Source organism: Mastigoproctus giganteus, chromosome 11 (assembly GCF_048544385.1).
Source record: "Mastigoproctus giganteus isolate SK-2022 chromosome 11, ASM4854438v1, whole genome shotgun sequence".
NCBI lineage: Eukaryota > Metazoa > Arthropoda > Arachnida > Uropygi > Thelyphonidae > Mastigoproctus > Mastigoproctus giganteus.
Window position 1 is genome coordinate 36,876,538 of NC_143585.1, and position 23,367 is coordinate 36,899,904.

General features: G+C 35.6%; 1 protein-coding gene across 1 annotated transcript in view; it reads left to right on the plus strand.

Annotated features, from left to right (window-relative positions):
- The first annotated feature begins 431 nt into the window (after positions 1 to 431).
- The window catches only part of Srp72 (signal recognition particle 72), a 110,764-nt gene continuing 87,828 nt past the window's right edge, over positions 432 to 23,367 (plus strand). Inside the window, exons 1-3 of the mRNA XM_090384190.1 lie at positions 432 to 535; positions 17,634 to 17,742; positions 22,720 to 22,840. Of these exons, the coding sequence (XP_090240316.1) occupies positions 439 to 535; positions 17,634 to 17,742; positions 22,720 to 22,840 (327 nt within the window). The 5' untranslated portion in view covers positions 432 to 438. The remainder of the gene's footprint in view (positions 536 to 17,633; positions 17,743 to 22,719; positions 22,841 to 23,367) is intronic.

The window sequence follows — 23,367 nt, forward strand, 5'->3', positions numbered from 1 at the left end:
CTTTACGCTTCTCTGAATTAAAAAAATAAAACCCAGAGCCCGAACGTGGTCGTAATGCTTATTCAAAATACTTCGAATCTGAAGACTGCGGTTCAGATCCGTAGAGGTTGGAACTCTATTTGGACACATTAACCCCAGGGGTTCAACATCTGGTGAGTATGGGCCTGGAACACCCTGGGTCCTGATATGATATGAATATCAGGATATCATATATTTTTCTTCTTCTTGGTGATTCCCTTCTACTTCTCCCTCTCTCTCTCTCTCTCTGATAATAATAATAATTATTATAACATTCCTATTATGTCTCGACACTTCGGTTGTTAACTTCTCGATTATGATCTATTTTAATAATTTTATGCATGTTTTATTCTTTTTTATCATTAAGCTGATTTGGAATTTTATCAAGAGAGGGCGTGACGTTCTCTCCAAGTCGTGAAGATGGCACACGTTGTGAATTTACCTGTTTTGTATAGTGAACTTATGCGATATGGCCAAAGTGGAGATTATGATAGAGCTCTCAAAACAGTTAATAAAAGTAAGTGCAGTTGGGGTGAAAGAAGTAGCAGGGAAAAAATTTGTTTCTGGTTGATGATATTTCATTCCATCCGAATGTAGGCTAAATGTAACTAGCGCCACTAGTGTCAAAAACACGTGTAATGTAGTTCTACATTTTATTATGCCTGTTTTTTGTATATATTGTTTATTTAAAAATATGTATTATGTATATGTGAAAATTGAAAGATTACTAAGTTAAAAAAAAATTCCCTCTGTTGCATTGTATATAAAAGTTGAAACCGAAATTAATTCTTCTTCACGAACAGTTATTTTATTCATTATCTACTGAGGCATTCTCTGCTGTCCATTTGTGATTTAAACATATGTTTATTCTCAAGATTTCGACTCTGTGGGCTACCTGTAAATGATCACACGTGCCTTAATCCCAGATTTAGTTATGTGACATTTTTGTACATTAGATATTAAGGAAAAAAAACCTGAACAGTTTTTAGGGTGGGAAGTATGTCAAGGTCGTACAACTATACAGCACATACGTGAGATTTACTGAAATTAGCATTAGCATTAGTAGAGGCATTTGATGCAAGAAAGCAAGCTTATGCAGCATCAGCCAAAAAAAAAAAAAAAAAGTAACATAAATAAATAAAAATAACCACTTCCACTTCACCCCTCTGTTCGTTCGAAATACCTGTCCAGCTGAGCCTTAAACTTATTTAGGCTATCAACTTCCACGACAAGGGATGGAAGTCTGTTCCACCCACCAACCACCCGCTGGCTAAAGGCAAATTTCCGCACATCTATCCTACATCTGTCTTTCCTCAATTTGAATTTATGCCCTCTCAGGTGATTTTTCTGAGCTAGAGGAAGAATCCCATCAGCATTGAGCATGCTCAAACCATTCAAGGCTTTGTACACCTCTATCAGATCACCCCGCTGGTGCCTAGTTTCCAGACACTGTAATTTGCAAAACTTAAGCCTTTCTTCGTAAGAGAACCCCTTTGTCCCATTCACCAATCTAGTTGCCCTTCTCTGTACTCGTTCCAGCATCTCTACATCCTTCCTGAAATGAGGCCTCCAGGCCTGTATACAGTACTCTAGGTGTGGCCTGACCATTGCCTTATACAAGGGAATAATCACCTCCTTATCCCTGCTAGAAAAATTCCTATATATCATTGACAATACACCATGAGCTACTCTTGCAGCTCGTCTGCACTGCTCAGAGAACTTCATATCTGCCTGCACCACCACCCCCAGGTCCCTTTCATTCTCTACCACTGTCAGTGTAGTACCACAGAGTTGATACGCTGCTCTGGGGTTGCTGTTTCCCATATGTAGTACTTTACATTTGTCAATGTTAAACTTCATTTGCCACCTCGAAGCCCATCTGCTCAACCTTTCCAAATCCTGTTGCAGCAGCATAGTGTCAGTAGTGTCCTTGACAACCCTGCCAACCTTCGTATCGTCTGCAAACTTGGACATTAAGCCTGATATACCATCATCAATATCATTTATAAATACAGAAAACAATAAAGGCCCCAATACTGAACCCTGAGGGACTCCACTAATAACATTAGTCCACGATGAGCAGTGTCCATTGATTACCACTCTCTGTCTTCTCCCCCTCAACCACCCCTTTATCCATAGCAGCAACTTGCCTCCAATGCCACACTGCTCCAATTTGTGCAGCAGTCTTCCATGTGCAACAGTATCAAAAGCCTTTCTAAGATCCAAGTATATAATATCAAAGTTATTCCCTGCATCCAGTTCTTTTGTGACTGCATCATAGTATCCAATCAAATTGGTCAGGCAAGACTTCCCCTTAACAAAACCATGCTGTGTCCTAGCTATAACTGAAGTCTTGTCTAGATGATCCTGCAGTGCTTCTTTCACCAGTGCCTCCATTAATTTTCCGGGAACAGAAGTTAAACTCACAGGTCTATAATTACTTGTGTCAGCCTTTGATCCCCCTTTGTGAATTGGGGTCACATTTGCACATCTCCAGTCAATGGGTACCTCCCCTGAGTCCAAGGAAGCTCTCATAATTATGGCTAAGGGTTTGCTTACCTCCTTTGCTGCCTCCTTTAATATAACTGGATAGATCCCATCCACCCCAGGTGCCTTTCTTGTGTTTATCTTCAACAATTTCTCCTCCACTTTGCTCTCAGTTATTACAAGATTCTCTAGCTTACTGCTAGAATTGAATACACCTCTGGCATTCCCCTCGCTGAATAACTCCTCATGTGTGAATGTCGATGCAAAATATTCATTTAGTTTGTTAGCTACCCGAGCAGGGTCATCAACAGTTGACCCATCGATCTCAAGTGGACCAATCTGATTCATCCCCTTCCTTCTAGAGTTTACATAAGTAAAGAACTCTTTGCTGTTTTTCTTCGCATCCCTTGCCAAGGATCTCTCGGAATCTGCCTTCGCCTGCCTAACCTCCTTTGTAACTTGGTTACAGATCAACTTGTATCTATCATAGGCGTCCGTGTCACGTGTTAATTTGTATGTATCCCATGCATTTTTCTTCTCTGCCATATGCCTCATTAGTTCATCTGACAACCATTTAGGCCTAAACCTTGAACAATATTTCTTAGTTGGTATGTAAAGCCTAGTAGCTTCCACGATAAGTTCTTTGAATGCTTCCCATTTTGAATTTGCTGTTGGCAATATCATCAGTTGATCCCACTGTATAGAATTTAAATACTGTCTCAGTCCATTGTAGTCGCCTTTACGAAAGCAATACCCCTTCCCTTTACCCCTAATGGTAGTTACCTCTTTGAGTAACTCCCACTTCAGCACACTGTGATCACTGCCACCAAGTGGTTCATTTATCTGCAGATTCTTAATGCATGAAGAATCACTACTGATAATCAAATCAAGAGTATTACTCCCTCTAGTTGCCTCCCGAACATGCTGATGTAGAAAACAATCATCCAATAAATCCACAAAAGCCTTGCTACTGTGTGAGTGACCAGCCCCCAAATTCCAGTCAATATCTGGGAAATTAAAATCCCCCATTATAAGACTCTCTGATTTACTGGCCCACTCTATTTCTCCGAACAGTTTCTTATTATACTCATCAGAGTCATTAGGCCTATAGCACACTCCTACTCTCAATTTTGATCTCCCAGTGCTTATGTCACACCAAACTGACTCGACACTGCACTGTCCAGCGATGTCGACTGGCTTCACTTCCTTGGATTTTATGTGTTTTTTAACTAATAGCATAACCCCTCCTCCCTTCCTATCCTGTCTATCCTTTCTGTAGACATTGTACTCCCCAAATTCCAGTTCTGCATTTCTTATATCTGTGTGACACCACGTCTCTGAAATCCCCACAATATCTGCCTTTGATGTTTTGAGCAATACCTCAAATTCATCAAATTTATTTACTAAACTCCTAGCATTGGTGTACACACAAGTATACATGCACCTGTTCTTTTTCTTAGCTACCCTAACACAACCCATGTGTTTACTTGTACCTCAATGATTCCCAGCAGTCTCTGAAATATCCTGCATCTTATTTTCCAGGCTGCGGCTCATTCCAATAGAAGCAGTGCAAGAATCACTTTCACCTCTGCCAGTGGCTACTGTTAATCTATTAGTCCTTGTATCCCCCCAATCTAGCAGTTTTCCGACCCACCTAACATTGCCTCGATAGCATCAGCAAACATTCTTGCACCCTTTCTATTTAAGTGTATTCCATCCCTGTAGAAGCAGTCTCTCCTGTTAACAAAATATGAAATGTCATATTATTATCCATATGGTGCAGCATAAGCCTCAGGCTTATGCTGCACCAGCCAAAAAAAAAAAAAAATCTGAATTACCTGGAGAGAGAGAGAGAGAGAAGGGAATCGCCAAGAAAGAGAAGAATGATGATATACACCTCAGGACCCTGGGTGTGCCAAGCCCATACTCACCAGATGTGAGCCCCTGGGCAGAATGAACCCATAAAACAAACATAATCACTTTATCTTTAGCCAGCGGGTAGTTGATTGCTGGAACAAATTTCCATCTGTCTTGGAAGTTTAAAGCTTAAATAAATTCAAGAGAGCACTCGACAAATATTTGGAATGAATGAATGGATGGGTGAAATGGGAAGGTTTTTTTGGCTGATGCTGTATAAGCTTGCTTTCTTGTATCATATGCCTCTACTCTGCTAATATCACAAGAAATTGCACAGAGTTATTACAGTATTCGAATATTAATTTATGGTTTGCATTAAGATGTACCAGCCACTTGTATCTGACTGCTTAATTAAACCTGTTTTTTCCTTTTAAAAAGAAGAGAAAAAAAATGTTTAGAATACATGTTTATGTATCCAAAATTTATGGCATTTATTAAATATAAACAATTTTCCTAATCAGTAGTAACCTGAGAGTTAGAAATGTGCCTCTATGAATATTGCGACTAAGACTAAAAAAAACCATATGGTGACCAGTTTCAGTAGCATTAAATAATTATAGTATTATTAATTAAATATAAACAGAATTTTCTGAATCTGTACTAACCTGAAAATCAAGGAAAATGTCTCAGTCATAGTTACAAGCTGTGATTAAAACAGCCATTTTTTTTACATTGACATATAAAATCTTGTATTTTGCATAGTGACTATTCTTTCACTTAAACACATTCTTTCAAGCATATTGATAACTGGCAGACAGGGTGCATTTCTTTTCAAAATGACAAGATCATAATGTTAATTATAATGCAGCTCCAGGGTTGTAAAGTTTGACAGTTTTGAAAGTTAAATTTTAAAAAATTATGATTACTTTAATGCATTGTTAGTTGCACCAAAACTTATAGGAATGTCCACAAATCAGTTTGACACTATGTAACTAAGAGGCCTCAAAATTTTAATATTAAAATCAAACAAAAACTTTTATTGAAAAGCACTGCAAATTACAGAAACAGAAAACCAGAAAAAATCTATACATATGTTCCACTTTATTAAGTGTTACTAAATTCAGGTTACTTCTATAAACAAATGTAGTAAACAATTACATGGGTCCTCATTATTTGAGGATAATTGGTTCCAGAAAATTCCACTTAAAATGGGGACCAACTTTTCATAATGTGTATTATGTACTTGTACAGAGTAAAAAATGGATCGAAGGAACAGAAAAATGAGACAGTTATTTTATTAGACATTTTTTATTATAAAATGTTGAACAATGTAAGGTTAAGTAAAGTTTATTGAAGTTACACTATTTTTTAGTTTTGCGAATAAAGAATGAATCGAGTTGTTTTGGGGTTTTTTTGCCGTATTTTTTCATATAAAATTGTGCCATAGCATTTAGTTATGTCTTTAACTTCATGCTTAACTTTTGCTGCACAGTCATGAAGAGGGTCATTCTCCCAGAAATATTCAAGTGCTTGGTCAATTTTCTCAAGGGCGGCTTCCTTTAATTCTTTAATTGTCAAATACTGATAATTGTGAGGACTTGGATACAGCGATCCCCTGTATTTGTTAAAACATAACTTATAATTTTGAGATAGTTTCTTTACTGTGAATTAAGTATTGTTGAAATTTATGTGGTATAGTTCATATGAAACTTATGCAACTAATAAGTATTATCAATGGTAATAGTATTTCTGATGTTTGCAAAAAAAAAAAAACACAATGCTATGAATAATAAAAAAAAAATTCTTATCAGATGATCTGACTGTGGCTTTGATGTTATCATTAATAGTTTTATTTTTGCAATGCTTACATGGAAATGTTCCATAACATCATGATGAACACCCCCTATTTTGTACACAGATGGATACTGTGAAGAGAAGATAATATGCAGAAAATTAGCAAACCATAAACCAAACCTTAATGAAAACGGTAAACCAGAAAAATATTGTCCAAAATTTTACTGAAAGATGATATAAAAAAAATAGATGCTGATATGAAAATGGTCTACAGCATGGGTGAGCAAGCAAGCTGCTACATACTTATTCTATAACAACTTCCATGAGCCCTGTTCTGAATTTGCATCTGGAATTTCACCACTCACTTCTAATCCAGTTTACACATGCCTCAACCAGTCAACATTCATTCACTGTCCCAACTCCAAACTCATAAAACAAATTAACAACATTCTGTCACATGTAATTCTGAAAATTACAATCTATATAAATTCAACCACTCTTCTCAAGCTTCAACCCATAAAAAAAAGAGTTAAACTGCAGCCATTATCAACCCACTGCAGGATAGAAACCTCCTCAACAGTTCATGCTGAGGGAAATGGACCATAATCTGCCAAGCTGGTCAAGTGCGGGTTGGCAGATCGACCATATTTAGCAGTTGGGCTTGAATCCTGGTCTACTCGGAGAGTGGTCACTACTGCACTTCCGCTCCTGACCACTCGGCTACAGAGTCATGCATGGTATTAAGTGCCACAGGTTCCATTACTTTTTTGTGTTTGGAGTTTAAAAGAAAATGAATATTCAGTAGTGAATGAAAACAAAGTGCACTATACATTCTTTTCATTTTTTTTTTGTCTTGCAGTTTATATCTGCAAGGCTTTAGGGGGTAAATTTCTATCAGCATGGCCCACACTTGTAGGTAGAAGGAATTTGTTTTGTAGAGACGGGATACACTTAAACAAAGGTGGTGCAAAAGTTTTTGCCAGTATTATTGAGGATACCTTAAAGGCTCAGGGCGCCTCCGTAGCCAGGTGGGAAGGAGCAGCAGTGCGTAGCACATGCTTCTTGATTAGACCGGGGTTCGAGCCCGTCACCACCAAATACGGAGTATGCGGAAAGGTCAAGGAATGACCACCGCATATCCCGGAGCAATATGGCCTTAGTTGCTAATGCTCCTAAAAAAAAAAAACCAAAAAAAAAAAAAAAAAAAAAAAAAAAAATAAAGGCTCAGGGAAACTGCTAGTTAGGGGGGATGTGGGTAATACTGACACGCGTTTATCTAATAATATTGGTCAATGTAACTCTTGCACATACCTTAAGAGTTCTTATCTGTTACCCCAACTGGACGTATTATCTAGATGTTCTGGGGGCAAAGACGTTTCACGTGAGCAGGTAGCTAATATCAGGGAAGAGAGCCTAAATAACTTCAAGGGTTGTGTTAGGGTTGTTAAATATACAAGAACAGTAAATCTTAATTGTTTATACAGTAACGTTAGAAGTGTCGTCAATAAAATGAGCGAATTCGAACTGCTGGTTAAAACAAGTAACGCGGACATAATAGGGCTTACGGAGACGTGGTGCCACCCGGAAATTGGGGATGATGAGTTTCAGTACGGCTTGTATAATGTATTTAGGAAGGATAGAGTAGATAGAAGGGGTGGTGGGGTAATGCTTCTTATCAGAAGCAGCCTGAGTGCGACGATAGCTTTCCCAGATTCAGACATTTCACATGCTAGTATAGAGTCTGTATGGTGTGAGATAGTTGGAAACAAAGGTACAATGCGAGTAGGCGTAATCTACAGACCAGGTGATTGTGAAGACTATGACAAAAGCCTCTACATGCAAATGGAATGGGCAAGTAAGCGTCAATGCCTTATTATGGGTGATTTCAATTTGCCTCTAATTGATTGGAGTAAATGGGAAGGAAACTCGACATGCGGAACAAAATTTTTAAATCAACTAGATGACTGTTATTTGTATCAACATGTCAGGGAAAGTACTAGAGAAAAGAATATCCTAGACCTCATCATCACACATGAATCAGATGACATAACAGGGCTGACAGTAGAGGAACCAGTAGCAGGAAGTGATCACGGAGTTCTACGGTGGATGATGACGAGAGAGGTAGCAGAAGTAAAAGGCAAAGGAATGGGTTTTAATTTCAGAAAAGGAAATTACGATGCCTTAAGGTACTACATGGCCTCTATTAACTGGGTAGATATCGCGCAGAGAATGAATACAATTGAACTGTGGTACGCTTTTAAAACATTAATCACAGATGCCTTGAATGCGTATATATACCATTAAAAAATACTCCACGAGAAGGGTTCCAAGTTGGATGAATAGTGAAGTTGCCACATTACTTGAGCAGAAAAAGGTGGCATGGAAACGTTACAGAGCAATAAAAAGTACTGAAGCCTATAACAGCTACAAGGTGGTGTGTAATAGAGCCACAGAAAAGGTTCGACAGGCAAAGGCAGTTTATGAGAAATCACTAGCAAACAGAGCAAAGAGGGGGGGATAAGGAATTCTTCACATATATAAATGCCAAGAAGAGCAGGACAAACCAGATCGGACCTTTACGTAAGGGAAAGGGGATAGTAATAAATACACCAGCTGCCGTTGCAGATGAACTCAACAGTTATTTTGCATCGATATTTACAAATGAAAAGCCTTTTGTGGCAATGGGAAATTGTGGGAGCAAAGTTAAAAAATATGTAATTAATGATATTGAAATTTCGCAAGATTATTTAATGAAAAAACTTTCAAGCCTACAGACTAGTAAGGCTCCTGGAGTTGATGGAATATACCCTATAATCTTGAGAGAGGCGGCAAGCGAGTGCATTGAACCACTGAGGCTGGTTATGCGAGCATCACTAGACTCTGGGGAGATTCCCTTGGATTGGAAAAGTGCAAATGTATCTCCCATACATAAGGGTGGCTCTAAAAGTGAAGTGGGAAATTATCGACCTGTCAGTCTGACTTCAGTAGTAGGGAAAATCATGGAGGCATTGATCAAGGGTGGAATTCAGGATCATTTGGATCGAATTGAAATTCTCAAGGATACTCAGCATGGTTTTGTAAAGGGAAAATCATGTTTAACAAATCTGGTTCGCTATTTCGAAAGGGTCACTCACGAGCTGGATTTAGGGAATAATTTCGACATTGTTTATTTAGATTTCAGCAAAGCTTTTGACTCAGTCCCACATGAGCGGTTGCTTTATAAGCTGGAACAGGTCGGAATCACTGGGAAAATCCTTAGATGGATAGAAGGATGGCTTCAGGGTAGGAGGCAGAGGGTTGTGATAAATGGCTATTCCTCAGATTGGGTTGATGTAAGAAGTGGGGTTCCCCAAGGATCAGTATTAGGACCACTGTTGTTTTTAATTTTCATAAACGACATTGATGAAGGGATAGAGGGCGTGATGTCTAAATTTGCAGATGATGTTAAAATTGGTAGAGTAGTTAATGATCACTGTCAAGCTGAGCTTCTTCAGAGAGACCTAGATAGACTTCAAGAATGGTCAGAAAAATGGCAGCTGTGCTTTAATCCAACAAAGTGTAAGGTATTACACCTGGGAAACAGTAATCCCAAAATAACTTATTCACTTGGTGGAGTTCAACTAAACCCAGTACTGGAGGAAAGGGACTTGGGTGTTACGATACGGTCAGACATGAAATTCTCTGAGCATTGTAAACAGGTTGCAAGGAAGGCCCATGGTGTCCTATCGATGATCTATCGAACTTTTGCAAGTAGAGATAGGGACGTGATAATCCCATTATATAAGGCCTATGTTAGACCACACTTGGAATACTGTGTTCAAGTATGGAGACCGCACCTAAAGAAAGACATCGAGCTTCTTGAAAGGGTGCAAAGAAGGGTAACTCGCCTGGTGAGATCGGCAAAAGGGCGTCCTTATGAAGAAAGACTTCGAATATGTGGGTTGCAGAGTTTGGAAACTAGACACCTTAGAGGAGATTTGATTGAGGTGTTTAAGGCTCTGAGAGGCATCAGTAAACTGAATGAGGACAAAATTTTCAAGATTATAAATGATGCTAGAACTAGGGGACATAAATTCAAGTTACGCGGGGAAATGTTTAGATTGGACTGCAGGAAGTTTTATTTTAGCCAGCGAGTTATAAATTACTGGAATAAGTTGCCTTCATGGGTGGTAGAGGCCGACAGTTTGGGGAAATTCAAAGGTCATCTGGATAGTACTTTCGGGTAAGGGAAGCGCATAGGATGATAGGATTAATTTCCTTTTTATTTAATTTTTAATTTCATTTTATTATTTTTATTTCTTTATTAATTATTATTATTTATTTATTTAATTTTTGTTTTTATCATTGTTTTGTTCGGATTTTTTTTTTTTTTTTTTTTGGCTGGTGCAGCATAAGCCATAGGCTTTCTTGCACCATACGGCCGTTACTAATACTAATACTAATACTAATATCAACAGCTGATTTTTTGCATGTTATTTTTAATTTAAAGTATCTGCCTATATTCAGAATTTGGGAGGAAGAAAGTCTGATGTGACATTAGTGAAGATTTCAGTCTGGTTCTATTTTCATTTCTGTGGTGGTAGTAGCAGTAGTAGTGGCATGTGATGCAAGAAAGCAAGTGTATGAGCTTATGCAGCATCAGCCAAAAAAAAAAAAAAATTTACAAAACAATTCTCTCTAAATGTTTGTCCAGTTCCTCCTTAAATCTATCAACTTCCACAACGACAGATGGAAGTTTGTTCCAGCAATTAACCACCAGCTGGCTAAAGGCAAATTTTCACACATCTATTCTACATCTGTCTTTCCTCAATTTGAATTTATGCCCCCTTAGGTTCGTAATCTGAACAAGTGGAACAATCCCATCAGAATTTAGGGTGCTCAACCCATTCAAGGCCTTATACACCTCAATCAGATCACCTCGCTGGTGCCTAGTCTCCAGCCGCTGCAATTTGCAGAACTTAAGCCTCTCTTGGTAATAGGATCCCTTCATTCCCCTCATCAATCTTGTTGCCCTTCTCTGTACATGCTCAAGCAAATCTACATCCTTCCTAAAATTGGGCCTCCAGACCTGTATACAGTACTCAAGGTGTGCCCGATCATTGCTGCCTTATACAGAGGGACAATCACCTCGCTTTTCTCTGCTAGCAAAATTCTTGTATATCATTGACAAAATCCCATGACCTGCCCTGGCAGCCTGTCTGCATTACTCAGAAAACTTCATATCTGACTGCACAATTACTCCCAGGTCCTTTTCATTTTCTACCACCTTAAGTGTAGTACCACACAGTTGGTACATTTCTCTGGGGTTACTTCTACCCATATGCAGTACTTTGCATTTGTCAATGTTAAACTGCATTTGTCAATGTTAAACTTCATTTGCCACTTCTCAGCCCAGCTGCCCAAAATTTCTCGATCCTGTTGCAGTAGCACACTGCCATTACTATCATTAACAATCCTGCCAACCTTTGTATCATCTGCAAACTTTGACACTAAACCTGATGTACCTTCATCAATATCATCGCTAAATATACAAAACAACAGTGTACCCAACACTGAGCCCTGTGGGACTCCACTAATAACATTAGTCCATGAAGAGCAGCACCCATTGATTACCACCCCCTGTCTTTTCCCACTCAACCATCCTTTTATCTCTTTAAGTAAATACAACAATATTACCCTTTGTGCTCTTAAAAGATGATATATGCTTCACAACGTCATCAACTTTAGCCCCTGGCAGACATACCCTGGTCCTATTCCATCTATCCTTTTTAAACAATATATTCCCCATCTTCCTGACAATAGAATCACCAACAATAACTAACTCCTGTGGGACCAGTGCATTCTGCCTTGGAGATTGCCGCTGTGTTGCCTGATGCCCAGGAGTGAGCTCTGGCATTGAGTTGGGCAGCTGAGAGCTTGACTGGCCCCTCATATTAATTTCTTCGAGGGCATCTACCCTACATCTCAAGCTCTCATAGACGCCCATTAGAATGCTGAGTTGATGCCTAATTTCTAGACACACTCAGCACCTGGCACACACAAAGACATCCTCCTTGGCTAAATTATGTTCTGTTCCAGAGAGTTTGGCAAACATTTCACAAGTTGCACATTTTTTTAGGCTGTGATGCGTTGGAGAATTGCCCCCCTCAGTTCTTCCCCGAGGCACAGCACTCCTGCCACTTTGTGCCCGTGGCTTTACTGCTCTAGTCTGGGGCATGATATTTTAAATTAATAAGATCAATAAATTTAATTAATTAATTGTCAATACTACACTATTTAATAGAATCCTAAATGCAGTGATTCATATTAAGCTATATATTTTTACGTTAGAACTACCTAGTTACCACAATTAAAAATTTGAATTCCCTACCACTCTCTATACAAAAACAATGGCTGAAAGATTCGAACTAAACAACGGTTTTACGTATATTAAGTAATCTACAAAAACACTTTATCTAAATTAAAAAATAAAAATAACCAGCATAACTAGAACTATAAGGCTACTTATAAAGTACAATATAAAATAACAATTAGGTAAATAAAATAGCAAACACGTTGCTTTTTTGGAGCCTGTAATTCATAGCTGTAATTTTTAAAGAGTCAGCACCCTCTTGAGGTAGTAGTAGTAGTAGTAGTAGTGGCATGTGATGCAAGAAAGCATGTGTTTGGAAAATTAAATGCACTAGGCATAATCCCTATGGGTTTTGATAATTAACTATATAATATCGGTGTAAATACACTATAGTTAACCCATAGATTTGAGCTACGATTGTAGCGTAGAAGGCATCGTTTTAATTGTATCTCATAATGTGGTTGCCTTCACAACAAGATAGCTACTATTGAATTAGCCCACTAGCCTACTATTGAACATAGCCCACTGTTTGACTTGTAGATGTGTCAGGCAGCGGGCTTTGTTTTTGTGAGTAAATTTAAAAATTTTTTTTTGCAATACAATTGTTCAAATTACAGGGAAATTAAAGAAGCTAAACCCTTAAAAAAATTGTAATTCAACTTGAGAGAAAGGGAAAGCCTTATGATTTTATTTTCATGAAAATTTGAGTGATTTTAACTTATGTACAGATTAAAAGTGTGGTGGATTAATTGTGAAAAGAGATATATGACCACTGGTTTTAAATCGATTATATCATGAAAAGACTTGTACTCGAAGAAAATTATTTAACAGAAAAAAAGATAACCATTTTCAAAGGAAGTTATTCTCTCACTGTGACTATATGAATCGTCATGTGGAAATAATACTAATGCCATGATTAATGGTTAAATTATTTTGGGTCCTATACCAAACGGTTGCTCAAGTGTAGCAGTTTCCTTTAAGAATAAGATTATTAATTAACAATTTTGCTTAGCTTGATTTATCTAAATTTACCTTAAATAAGATTAACAAATAGAAGTTTCACATACAGATTAAAACACATGATTACAGTAAACACATGATTAGTGTCTAGGCATCTGCGAGGTGATCTGATTGAGGTGTATAAAGCCTTGAATGGTTTGAGCATGCTCAATGTGGATGGGATTCTTCCTCTTGCTCAGAATAATCACCTGAGAGGGCATAAATTCAAATTGAGGAAAGACAGTTGTAGGATAGATGTGTGGAAGTTTGCCTTTAGCCAGCGGGTGGTTGATTGCTGGAACAAACCTCCATCTGTTGTTGTAGAAGTTGATGGCTTAAATAGATTCAAGGCAGAACTTGACAAGCATTTGGAGCGAGTGGATGGGTGAAATAAGGTTTTTTTTTTTTTTTTTTTTTTTTGGCTGATGCTATATAAGCTTGCTTTCTTGTATCATGTGCCTTTGCTAATGCTAATGATTAAACAGCATCTTGAATCCTTTGCTTTATGAAAAGAATAAAATTGCTGATTGCTGCTACTACACATAGAATTCCACAAAAATGTGGAGCAGTACATTTCATTTTATTGACAGTAAGTTTGTAGGTTACAAGCACATTAATTAACAATTAGTGTATGCCCTCAAATCAGTTATCATATCTCTACTAACAAGAAAATTTCACCATTTAACTTCTTGTTAAATGGTGAAATTTTCAGATTCCCTTTTACAACCTTGTCATCAGGCCAAAGTAGAGGGCCTTTTGAAAAAGCAAGAGATTACTTCACATGCTCACAAAAAAGACTGGCTGTCATGAATCCAGTTTCTCTGGAATTCTTGTCGTATGAAGTAGTTTTCTGCTTTTCCTAAATTTTTTTGATTGTTAATTAATATACCTGTAGCCTACAAATTTGTATATGGTTCAAGATACTGAATTTCATTAAGTATCTTGAACCATAAAGTTTAAAATAAAATAGAACACAGAGATATCATTCTTTCCTAATTTTTTTTTCTGAAGTATTAAATGTTTTTGGCACAGCAAATGAAAAAAAAAAAATTATGCAAAGTAGAAATTTTAAAATTTCATTAGTCTTTTAGTGTTTATTAGACTAATTTCATTAGTCTAATAAACTGATGTCAGTAGCCTAGCTGTGCTGTTAGTATTTGTTCAATACCTGTATAATGGTAAGCTGTGCAAAGACATTTATCTGTGATGAATTTAAAAACCACTACAACGGGAGCTGATATTTTTGAAAAAATTAACAGCATTTTTTGTGCTATGAACTCGACTGGAAGAAGTGTATTGACATCTGTACTGCTGGTGTCAAGGCTATGCAGGGTTCCATTTCAGATGTTATGAGAATTAAGGTAGTAACACACCATTCCTCTGCAAGTAGTCACTGTATACTTCACAGGGAAAATTTAGCTGTAAAAAACATTCCTGCAAAACTGAAAGATATTTTTAAGACACTAATAGAAATCGAGTGCCTTAAATACGGTAAAAAAAATCAGATCTAGTCACTTAAATACATTAAAAACAGATTTTCAGCAAAATTGTTTGGTGGATTAAAAGTCTATTTTTTAATTTGCAATCTTAATACTGCTTCCTTTTTTTTAGTTTAAAATTTTAAGAGTAGAGATTATATTTTGGTTCCACAATGATACAGTGCACATATACAAAAAACTGAAAAACCTCCTTTCTTAGCATTATCTTAGGGGGTACCTTTCTTAGCATTATCTTAGGGAGTACGATAATCTTAGGGGGTACCTGAAGACCTTGCTGAACTTCCAGGGGGATACCATGGCCTAAAAAGGTTAAGAACCACTGGTTTAAGGCTTGATGTAGCAGAGTGATTAATGTGGGAGGGCAGTAATACATGTTTTCAGTTCACATGGCTACTGAATATGGTTAATGATTGTATTCTTGCTCAGGTCACCTCCGTAGCCAGGTGGGCAGGAGCAGCAGTGCATAGCACACGCTTCTTGATTAAACCGGGGTTCGAGCCCGTGACCATCAAATACGGAGGATGCGGAAAGGTCAGGGAATGACCACCGCATATCCCCGGAGCAATATGGCCTTAGTTGCTAATGCTCCTAAAAACCAAATAACAACAACAAAGGATGTATTCTTGCTCGAAATGATTAGTTGTAAGCCCCTCTGACCTAGTGGTCATGCCAGAGTATAAAGAGATTTTTTTTTTAAAATTCTGATTTGAAAGTTTCGTGAATGTGGGTTACTTCTTTTACCTGGAGGAAAACCTTTTTTCTTCGTGATTGTCCTGTTTCTTCTAACAAACAAACAAACAAAAAAAAACCTACACATACATAATAATAAGGCACCTCCGTAGCCAGGTGGGCAGGAGCAGCAGCGCGTAGCACATGCTTCTTGATTAGACTGGGGTTCGAGCCCGTGACCACCAAATATGGAGGATGCGGAAAGGTCAGGGAATGACCACCGCATATCCCTGGAGCAATATGGCCTTAGTTGATAATGCTCCTAAAAACCAAATAACAAACAAACAAACAAAACATAATAATAAGCTAATTTTACTGTTAATAACCCTATCAAGAATTTATAATTTTGTTATTAAATTTAGTTTGCAACATATTAACAAAATATAGCACTAGTGCTATTCAAATCAATTAACAATTATAAATGCTTTTATTCATTTTAATTTGTATTTGTCAATTCAGAACCTTTCTAGAGTAATGCCCATATAAGATTAATGAGATTATTAAAATTAGTAGTTAAATTAATATGTATATAGGCATAAAATAGCTACTAATGCATGAAATGGGTCTTATCATTAGTTAGCATTAACTGCCACAAACCCAGTAATTTTTAAACAGGTTTATTTTTTAGGTCTGTTTAGTATTGTTTAGGTCTGTCTCCATGGCTTAGCTCTAATTATTGTCTGGATGTACTCAGATAATTATTGTTACAACCAAGTAAGTTTTGCAGTTGCTGGACAGATTTTAGTTGGTGTGCACCTTTTCAAAATATTTGATCCAGAGAGATGATTCGATGAGGGAGATAGCAAAAGAAATATTGTTTCCACATAAAATATCCTTTTTTTTTTAATTACCTTTTTAATAAAAAATTAATTTATTAAAAAAGATTACTAAAAGGCCTTTTGTAGGAATTATTTATTTGTGTAGATTCCTAATTTCTTGTTTAGGACCTTATCATTGCCATAGTTTAAAACAAGAATTGGCAAATTACTGATCACAGGGCATAGAAATAAAAATATAATTTTCTGCAGACCATTAATGTCAGAAATGTCACTTGCCAAATATAAGTTTACTTCACATTTTTGTATACCTTTTTAAAATAAAAAAAAATTAAATTCTATAACTAGTATAATTTATTTAAAATAAAGATACACTTTTTAAAAATTGTGATAGGTTAGTGTCATGATCTTGTTTATTTTTAAAGTAAATTTTTCATATAGTAAGAAGACTGATGCCCCATGGTTTAAAACACATTGTTAAATAGTATTGTATTATTTATAGAGAGTTCTTTTTTAAAAGCACATAATAACATGCAGATATATCACATTCACCTTGAAATGAAATTAAAAATTAAATATTTTTTCTACTATTCTCTGACCTGTATGTCTTGATTATAACAAAACCCGGTGCCTGAACATGGCATGCTTAAGCCTCAAGGCTTTGTCAAACTTAGAGAGATTTTAGATGATCTACAGGAAAAAATGAAGGAGAGTGATATCTGGGACTTTAAATGGATACTAAAATAATTCTTTCATTTTTTAATAATTTTCCAGACATTACTGAACACTTGATGGGGCATTAGGGAATTTTCTGTGGTACACAAAGTATGAGACACCCCCCTGTGTGTATTGTATAGATCATACATATATACCTCATATATAGGTCATGTTAATGATATCATAAAAAATTATAGTGTAATTAATTTTTTTTTTGAGAAATGGAGTTTTGTGTTATGGCCATCTGGACACTAAAAATTCTGGTTTCTTACAAGTATTGATCAGTCAGTTGTCAGAATTTTCATATTTGAAATCTCATGGTTATGGAACAATACATGAATTTTATTTTTTATGTTTATACATTTTTTTAAGAATATGTGTATGTTTTGATTTTTAATCTTTCAGTTATTCAGGAAGTTCCAAATGATCCCAAAGCATATCATTGCAAAGTAATTTGCTTAATACACCTTTCAGAATTTGAAAATGCCTTAAATACAGTAGAGAAACACAACAGGTATGTATCATCGAGTCAGCTGTAGATGGCATAGCATAGATTAAAAATATTTTATTTATCATCAGTAAGTACTTATTGAATGTCAGATTAATTTTTTATGATCATTACCTTTGAACAGCCATCAGCTCCATGGGCTGTGTTAGAGTTAGAAATAATGTAAAAGGCAATCTTATACAATAATCTTAGTAGTATAGGAAATTAAAAAAAAAAAAAAATGGTATGTACAACAAAAAGGATGGACGTGGCAGAAAGGAGGAGGAGGAGGATGAAGAGAGTGTGGGTCATGCTTTTGAAAACAATATGTATAATAGATAATGCTGCCAATATGATATCAAGTCAATCTGGTGTGACATAGGTAATAGGAAAACAAAATCAAGTATTGGTATGTACAACAAAAAGGATGGACAATGGCAGAAAAGAGGGAGAAGAGGATGAAAGAGAGAGTGGATCATGCTTTTGAATCCAAAGCACATGCCTTTGAGAAGAATATAATGCCATCAATACGATATCAAGTCAACGTGGTGTGACATAGGTAATAGGAAAACAAAATCAAGTAAGAGCATGTTATAGCCCAAATGATTGCATATATCATTTGTATATATAAACAGCAAGTGGCAGAAATATATCAATATCTATTTATGAGGATTTTAATATTTCTAAGATTGACTACAACTTGTGGGTTACTTTCTTAGCAAGAGATGACTGCTTACTAAATATTGAGGTGGGGGGAGATACCAGAAGGAAACAGTATTCTTGATCTACTTTTCCTAAATATTTCTTGGGAACTATTAGCAGGTGATGATCAAAAGTGCATTAATATGGAATACAGGCAATCCTCAAATTTATGGCCAGTTACTCTCCTAGAAAAAGAATGTAAGAGAAAAGCAACCACTTTTCTCTTCAATCCTTATGTGATATCCTTTCTGCTGCATATGTTTACAACACAGTCACTTGAACACTGAATTTTTAAGGATGAAATAAATGAAAAATGCTTAATCACCAAAAGTATAAAGACATTTAACACCAGAGCACATCAAGATAAAGACTGACTGGGTAATATATTTTTATTTGAGTGTAGAACTGAAAGAGTGTTAGCATGAATAGTAAATGCCCAAGAAGGTAATTCTAAAACCAAGTAATTAGTTTATATTTTTTAGTGTAAAAAATATTTTATTTATCATCAATCAGTACTTTCCTGAACATTAACAAAAACATTTGTTATTGTTCATGGCATAAGTTAAAATGGAAGTTTTGCAAGGAATAATTATTTTCCACTTTGGAATTACTTTAAATTACCAGCAGACCATGAATATTACAATAAATATAAATAAGACTGTTAGGGTAGAGCAATGAATCCTAATGTGTGGGGAGGGGAGTTTTAGAAATTTGTAGGGCATATAGTTTGTCATGCTGATAGCAGGAATACTGCAGACCAAACATTAGTAAACTAGCTGAGTTACATCAAACTTAAGGATCTTTGTTACAGTTGCTTGTTTAAAATAATATTCATTATGTTACATAAAATTTGTTTCATTTATGTATATTTATATTATATTTACACATTATGTTACAGATACAAGCCTTTTATATTTCCTATTACCTATAATTCTTCTGTAGTTATGATACAAATATATTGATTAAATATGCAATATCTGTGATTTAGTTTCTCAGTAGAAATAAGTTAAATAGAATATCAAATAATTCTTAGATTAGTGGAGTTATGCAGTGTATATTTCAACAGAAAAAAACCTTAGAAATTCATGGATCAAATACTCCAAAAAAAATTGATCAAAGTACTCAAATTTGTATACATGGTAGATGTTTTTTTTTTCAACTAGTTCTGTACAGAAAAAAATATTTTCATTTCATTGAAGGTGGTGTTAGAAAATAATACTGATAAAGGCAAGAGGGACTGAGCCTTATACTCTACTGCATGGCTTCTTGATGACATAATGAATTACCTTAATATGTTGCTTATGATTTAAGTAAATGTTTTGCATTCAGCTTCGCATATGAACATGAATATGAGAAATATTTTTAGAATATTGAACCAGTAAAAATTATTGAGATAATTCTGGATGAGTAATTATATAATTACTGGAAGATAACTTATATTTAAAAATGAATAAGACTTCAGGAGGATGGAATTTATCTAGTTATACTAAGGATGCAGCAAGGGATCTCACAAAATCCTTAGCTGTGATAATTACAACATGCATAGATCTGTATATATGTGCATCTCTCTCTCTCTCTCTCTCTCTCTCTCTCTCTCTCTCTCTCTCAAATAAAAGTAAATCATAATTCATAAAAGTGAGTCTAAAGATGAAATTGTCTATAGACCTGATCGATGGTTAAGGATATAGTCAGGATTACCAAATGCAAACAGTTATTAGAGAATTGTAGCATGGTTTTGTCAAAGGGAAGTTGTATTTAACCAAGCTGATAAGCCATTGATGTTTCACAGAACAGCTGGCTGCAAAAAAAAATTGTTGATGTAATTTATTTGGACTTAATTGCACTTTTGATTAATCCCACACGAACAGCTTATAAATATAACATTATAGGTAAGTTATTATGATGGATTAAAGGATGGTTAAGTGATAGGAGACTGCTTGCTGTATCCTAGCAAGTGGTTTTCTGAACATCTGCTGTTCTGAGCAGACCAATTTCTTGAATGGGTTCCAACAGGGTTAAATACTGGAGTTCTTTATTGTTTCTGCTAGTTATTAATCATATTAATGAAGCTATTTCAAGTATTTTATGAAAATTTGCTGATGATATAACGCTAAACAAGGCTGTTAACAACAGTAACCAGGATACTGGTTACTCTTGTTAACAGCTTTATATCATCCAAAAGCAAGGTTATTGGATAACACTAATTCCAGATTAATTGATTACCTAGAAAAAATAAGTAGCTATAGATGAAAATATTTGGGCATGAAAATATAATCTGCCATGGAGTTCTCTTAACAGCATTTACACTCTTGTGTAAGTAAAGTGTAGGTGTTACTTTCAGTTCACGGAAACCAGTTTTTATTGTCGGATCTCTATCAAGAGAATTCTGTCGGGAAAGAATTCTACTGCCATTATTCATTGCATTAATATAAGAGCAATATAAATGATATTTAATATTATTTTATGTAATTCTGTAGAAGTATAATTAATATTAGAAATGATTTTATTAAATCTGTAAACTATAAATTCATAATAATGTAAATGTGATTTTATAATATAAAACTGTTTTAAAAATAATTTTAAAGTGTAATAAATACTACTGTTGCATAACCTGGGAATAATGTAGCATTAGAGATTGGTGAGAGGAACAAAGGGGTGCTCTTACCAAGAAAGGCTTAAGTTCTGCAAATTGTAGCACCTAGAGAGTAGGTACCTGCAAGGTGATCTGATTGAGGTGTGTAAGGCCTTGAATGGGTTGAGCAGGCTGTGAATGCTCATGGGACTCTTCCTCTTGCTCAGATTAAGAACCTGAGGGGGCATAGATTCAAATTGAGGAAAGACAGTTGTAGCATAGATGTGCAGAAATTTGCCTTTAGCCAGCGGATGGTTGATTGGTGGAACAGACTTCCATCTTTTGTTGTGGAAGTTGATAGCCTAAATAAATTTAAGGCTGAGCTGAACAGGCATTTGGAATGAATGGAGGGGTGAAATGGAAAGGTTTTTTTTTTTTTTTTTTTTTTTGGCTGATGCTGCACAAGCTTGCTTTCTTGCATCGTATGCCTCTACTAATGCTAATGCTAATTATATATTGTACTTATGTATCTCTTAGTTTAGTGTAGTATTTTTAATTTAAATTAAGCTAAAATCATGTCTCGGGCTAGAACAGCAAAGACATGATACAGGAAAAGATGACATGATTCCTTTGTGTGTTTTTGTTGCAAAGAGGTTAAGTACAATTTCAGCATTCTTATAGGAAAATATGAGAGCTTAAAAAGCAGTGCTGATGCTCTTGAAGGAATTAAAACAAGTGACTCACAAGCATTCATCTGCCAAACTCAATGTTAGAGGTTACACTCATGAATTAGACAACAAAGCAGAACGGCAACAACCAAAAGGCAAAAAGTGCTGGTTGCATAGGAAGTAGCTATTGTCAGAGAAATAGATTATATAAAAAGGATAGGGAGAATAGGACCAAGGAATATGTCTGCAAGGGCTAAAAGTTTATGATGTAGTAGAGTGGTCATCTTTTAAGAGCACAATAGGTGATATTGTTAGGGCAATGTTGAGAATAAAAGCCTTGAGTTAGGATTAAACTTGAAGATATCCAACAGCTTTCTAGCCTTTAACAGTTTTGACTTGAAGATAGTGCTATAATATAGAAATTTTACACTACTCTTGCAAGAGCAAAATTTGTCATCCTGCACATGTTCCTATTGTACACTAGATAATTTCTCACATCGTATGAATTTCAGCTTGTTTGTAATTTCTTCATCACAGCAGGAACTCTAAACATAAGTTAGGTATAGTATTAACAACAACCATATCAATAAGTTACTTCATTGCCCATAAAAAAACAGAACAGAAATGTTTTATACAGTATTTTAGTTTTTTTTTATCTGATTACCAGATAATGTATTGATGGTTATTAACCCCTGACATTGTTGCTGTTATTGGCATTGCATCAGGCATACATGTAAATTTTTTTTTTCACTTATTTTCACTGATTGCAATAAAAATATATATAGATAAATGAAAGCAATGCTAGTGTAGTGTTCTCATTAGCTGCCAGTTAAATTTGCTTTATTGTTAAAATATTTTAGCTGATGATAAATACTGTCAGACTGAGGCAGTCACTTCATTGCATCCCATATGGAAGTGTAGATCAGTGGATGCTGTGTCAATAAAAAAAAAGATATTTACTTTTCACGAGAAATAGTAGACAAACTGTAACAATAATGATGCAATGGATAGTTCCTTTCTAATTTTCGACTTATTTTATTTTATTCTGTATAACTTTTCTAGTGATCTTCTATTTGAAAAGGCCTATTGTTTATATCGATTGAACAGAATTAAAGAATCTTGGAAAACTTTACAAGAAATTGTGAACCCTAGTGAAAAAGTTAAAGAACTAACTGCGCAGGTGGTAAGTGGTTTTAATGCTGAATTAATAGCAATTTCAATAATCTTCAGCATTTTATTACTGTTGGCTAAAGTTAACAACAGTAATTCTAACTAAATATTATAAAGCAGTAAATTAAGATTGTTCAGAGTTCCACAAATTTAATTTCTTGAGAGCTAACTGTTTTATGAACAACAATATTATTAATTTCAGAACTGCTTTTACAAAAATTTTACAATAAAGAATTAGAGAATTTCAATTAACTGAGGAAGCACCACATGTCATCTTCAGTATCCCATCCAATCCATCACTAAGTTAGTGCATTATTGAGATATTCTTGCATGTTTACATGAAAGTAGGAAGGTGCACCAGTTTGCTAAAAGATGGAATCTGCAAGAAGGCATAACTCAATTGATCGTCTTTGCCATAAATTTTTTGATGTAAATTGTACAAAACATATATTTTTGGGCATCACAGTGTGTCTATTGAGGATTTTCAGTGCCTGATGCCCAAACATTAGTAGTGATTGATTTTCCTGTTGAGTGAAAAGT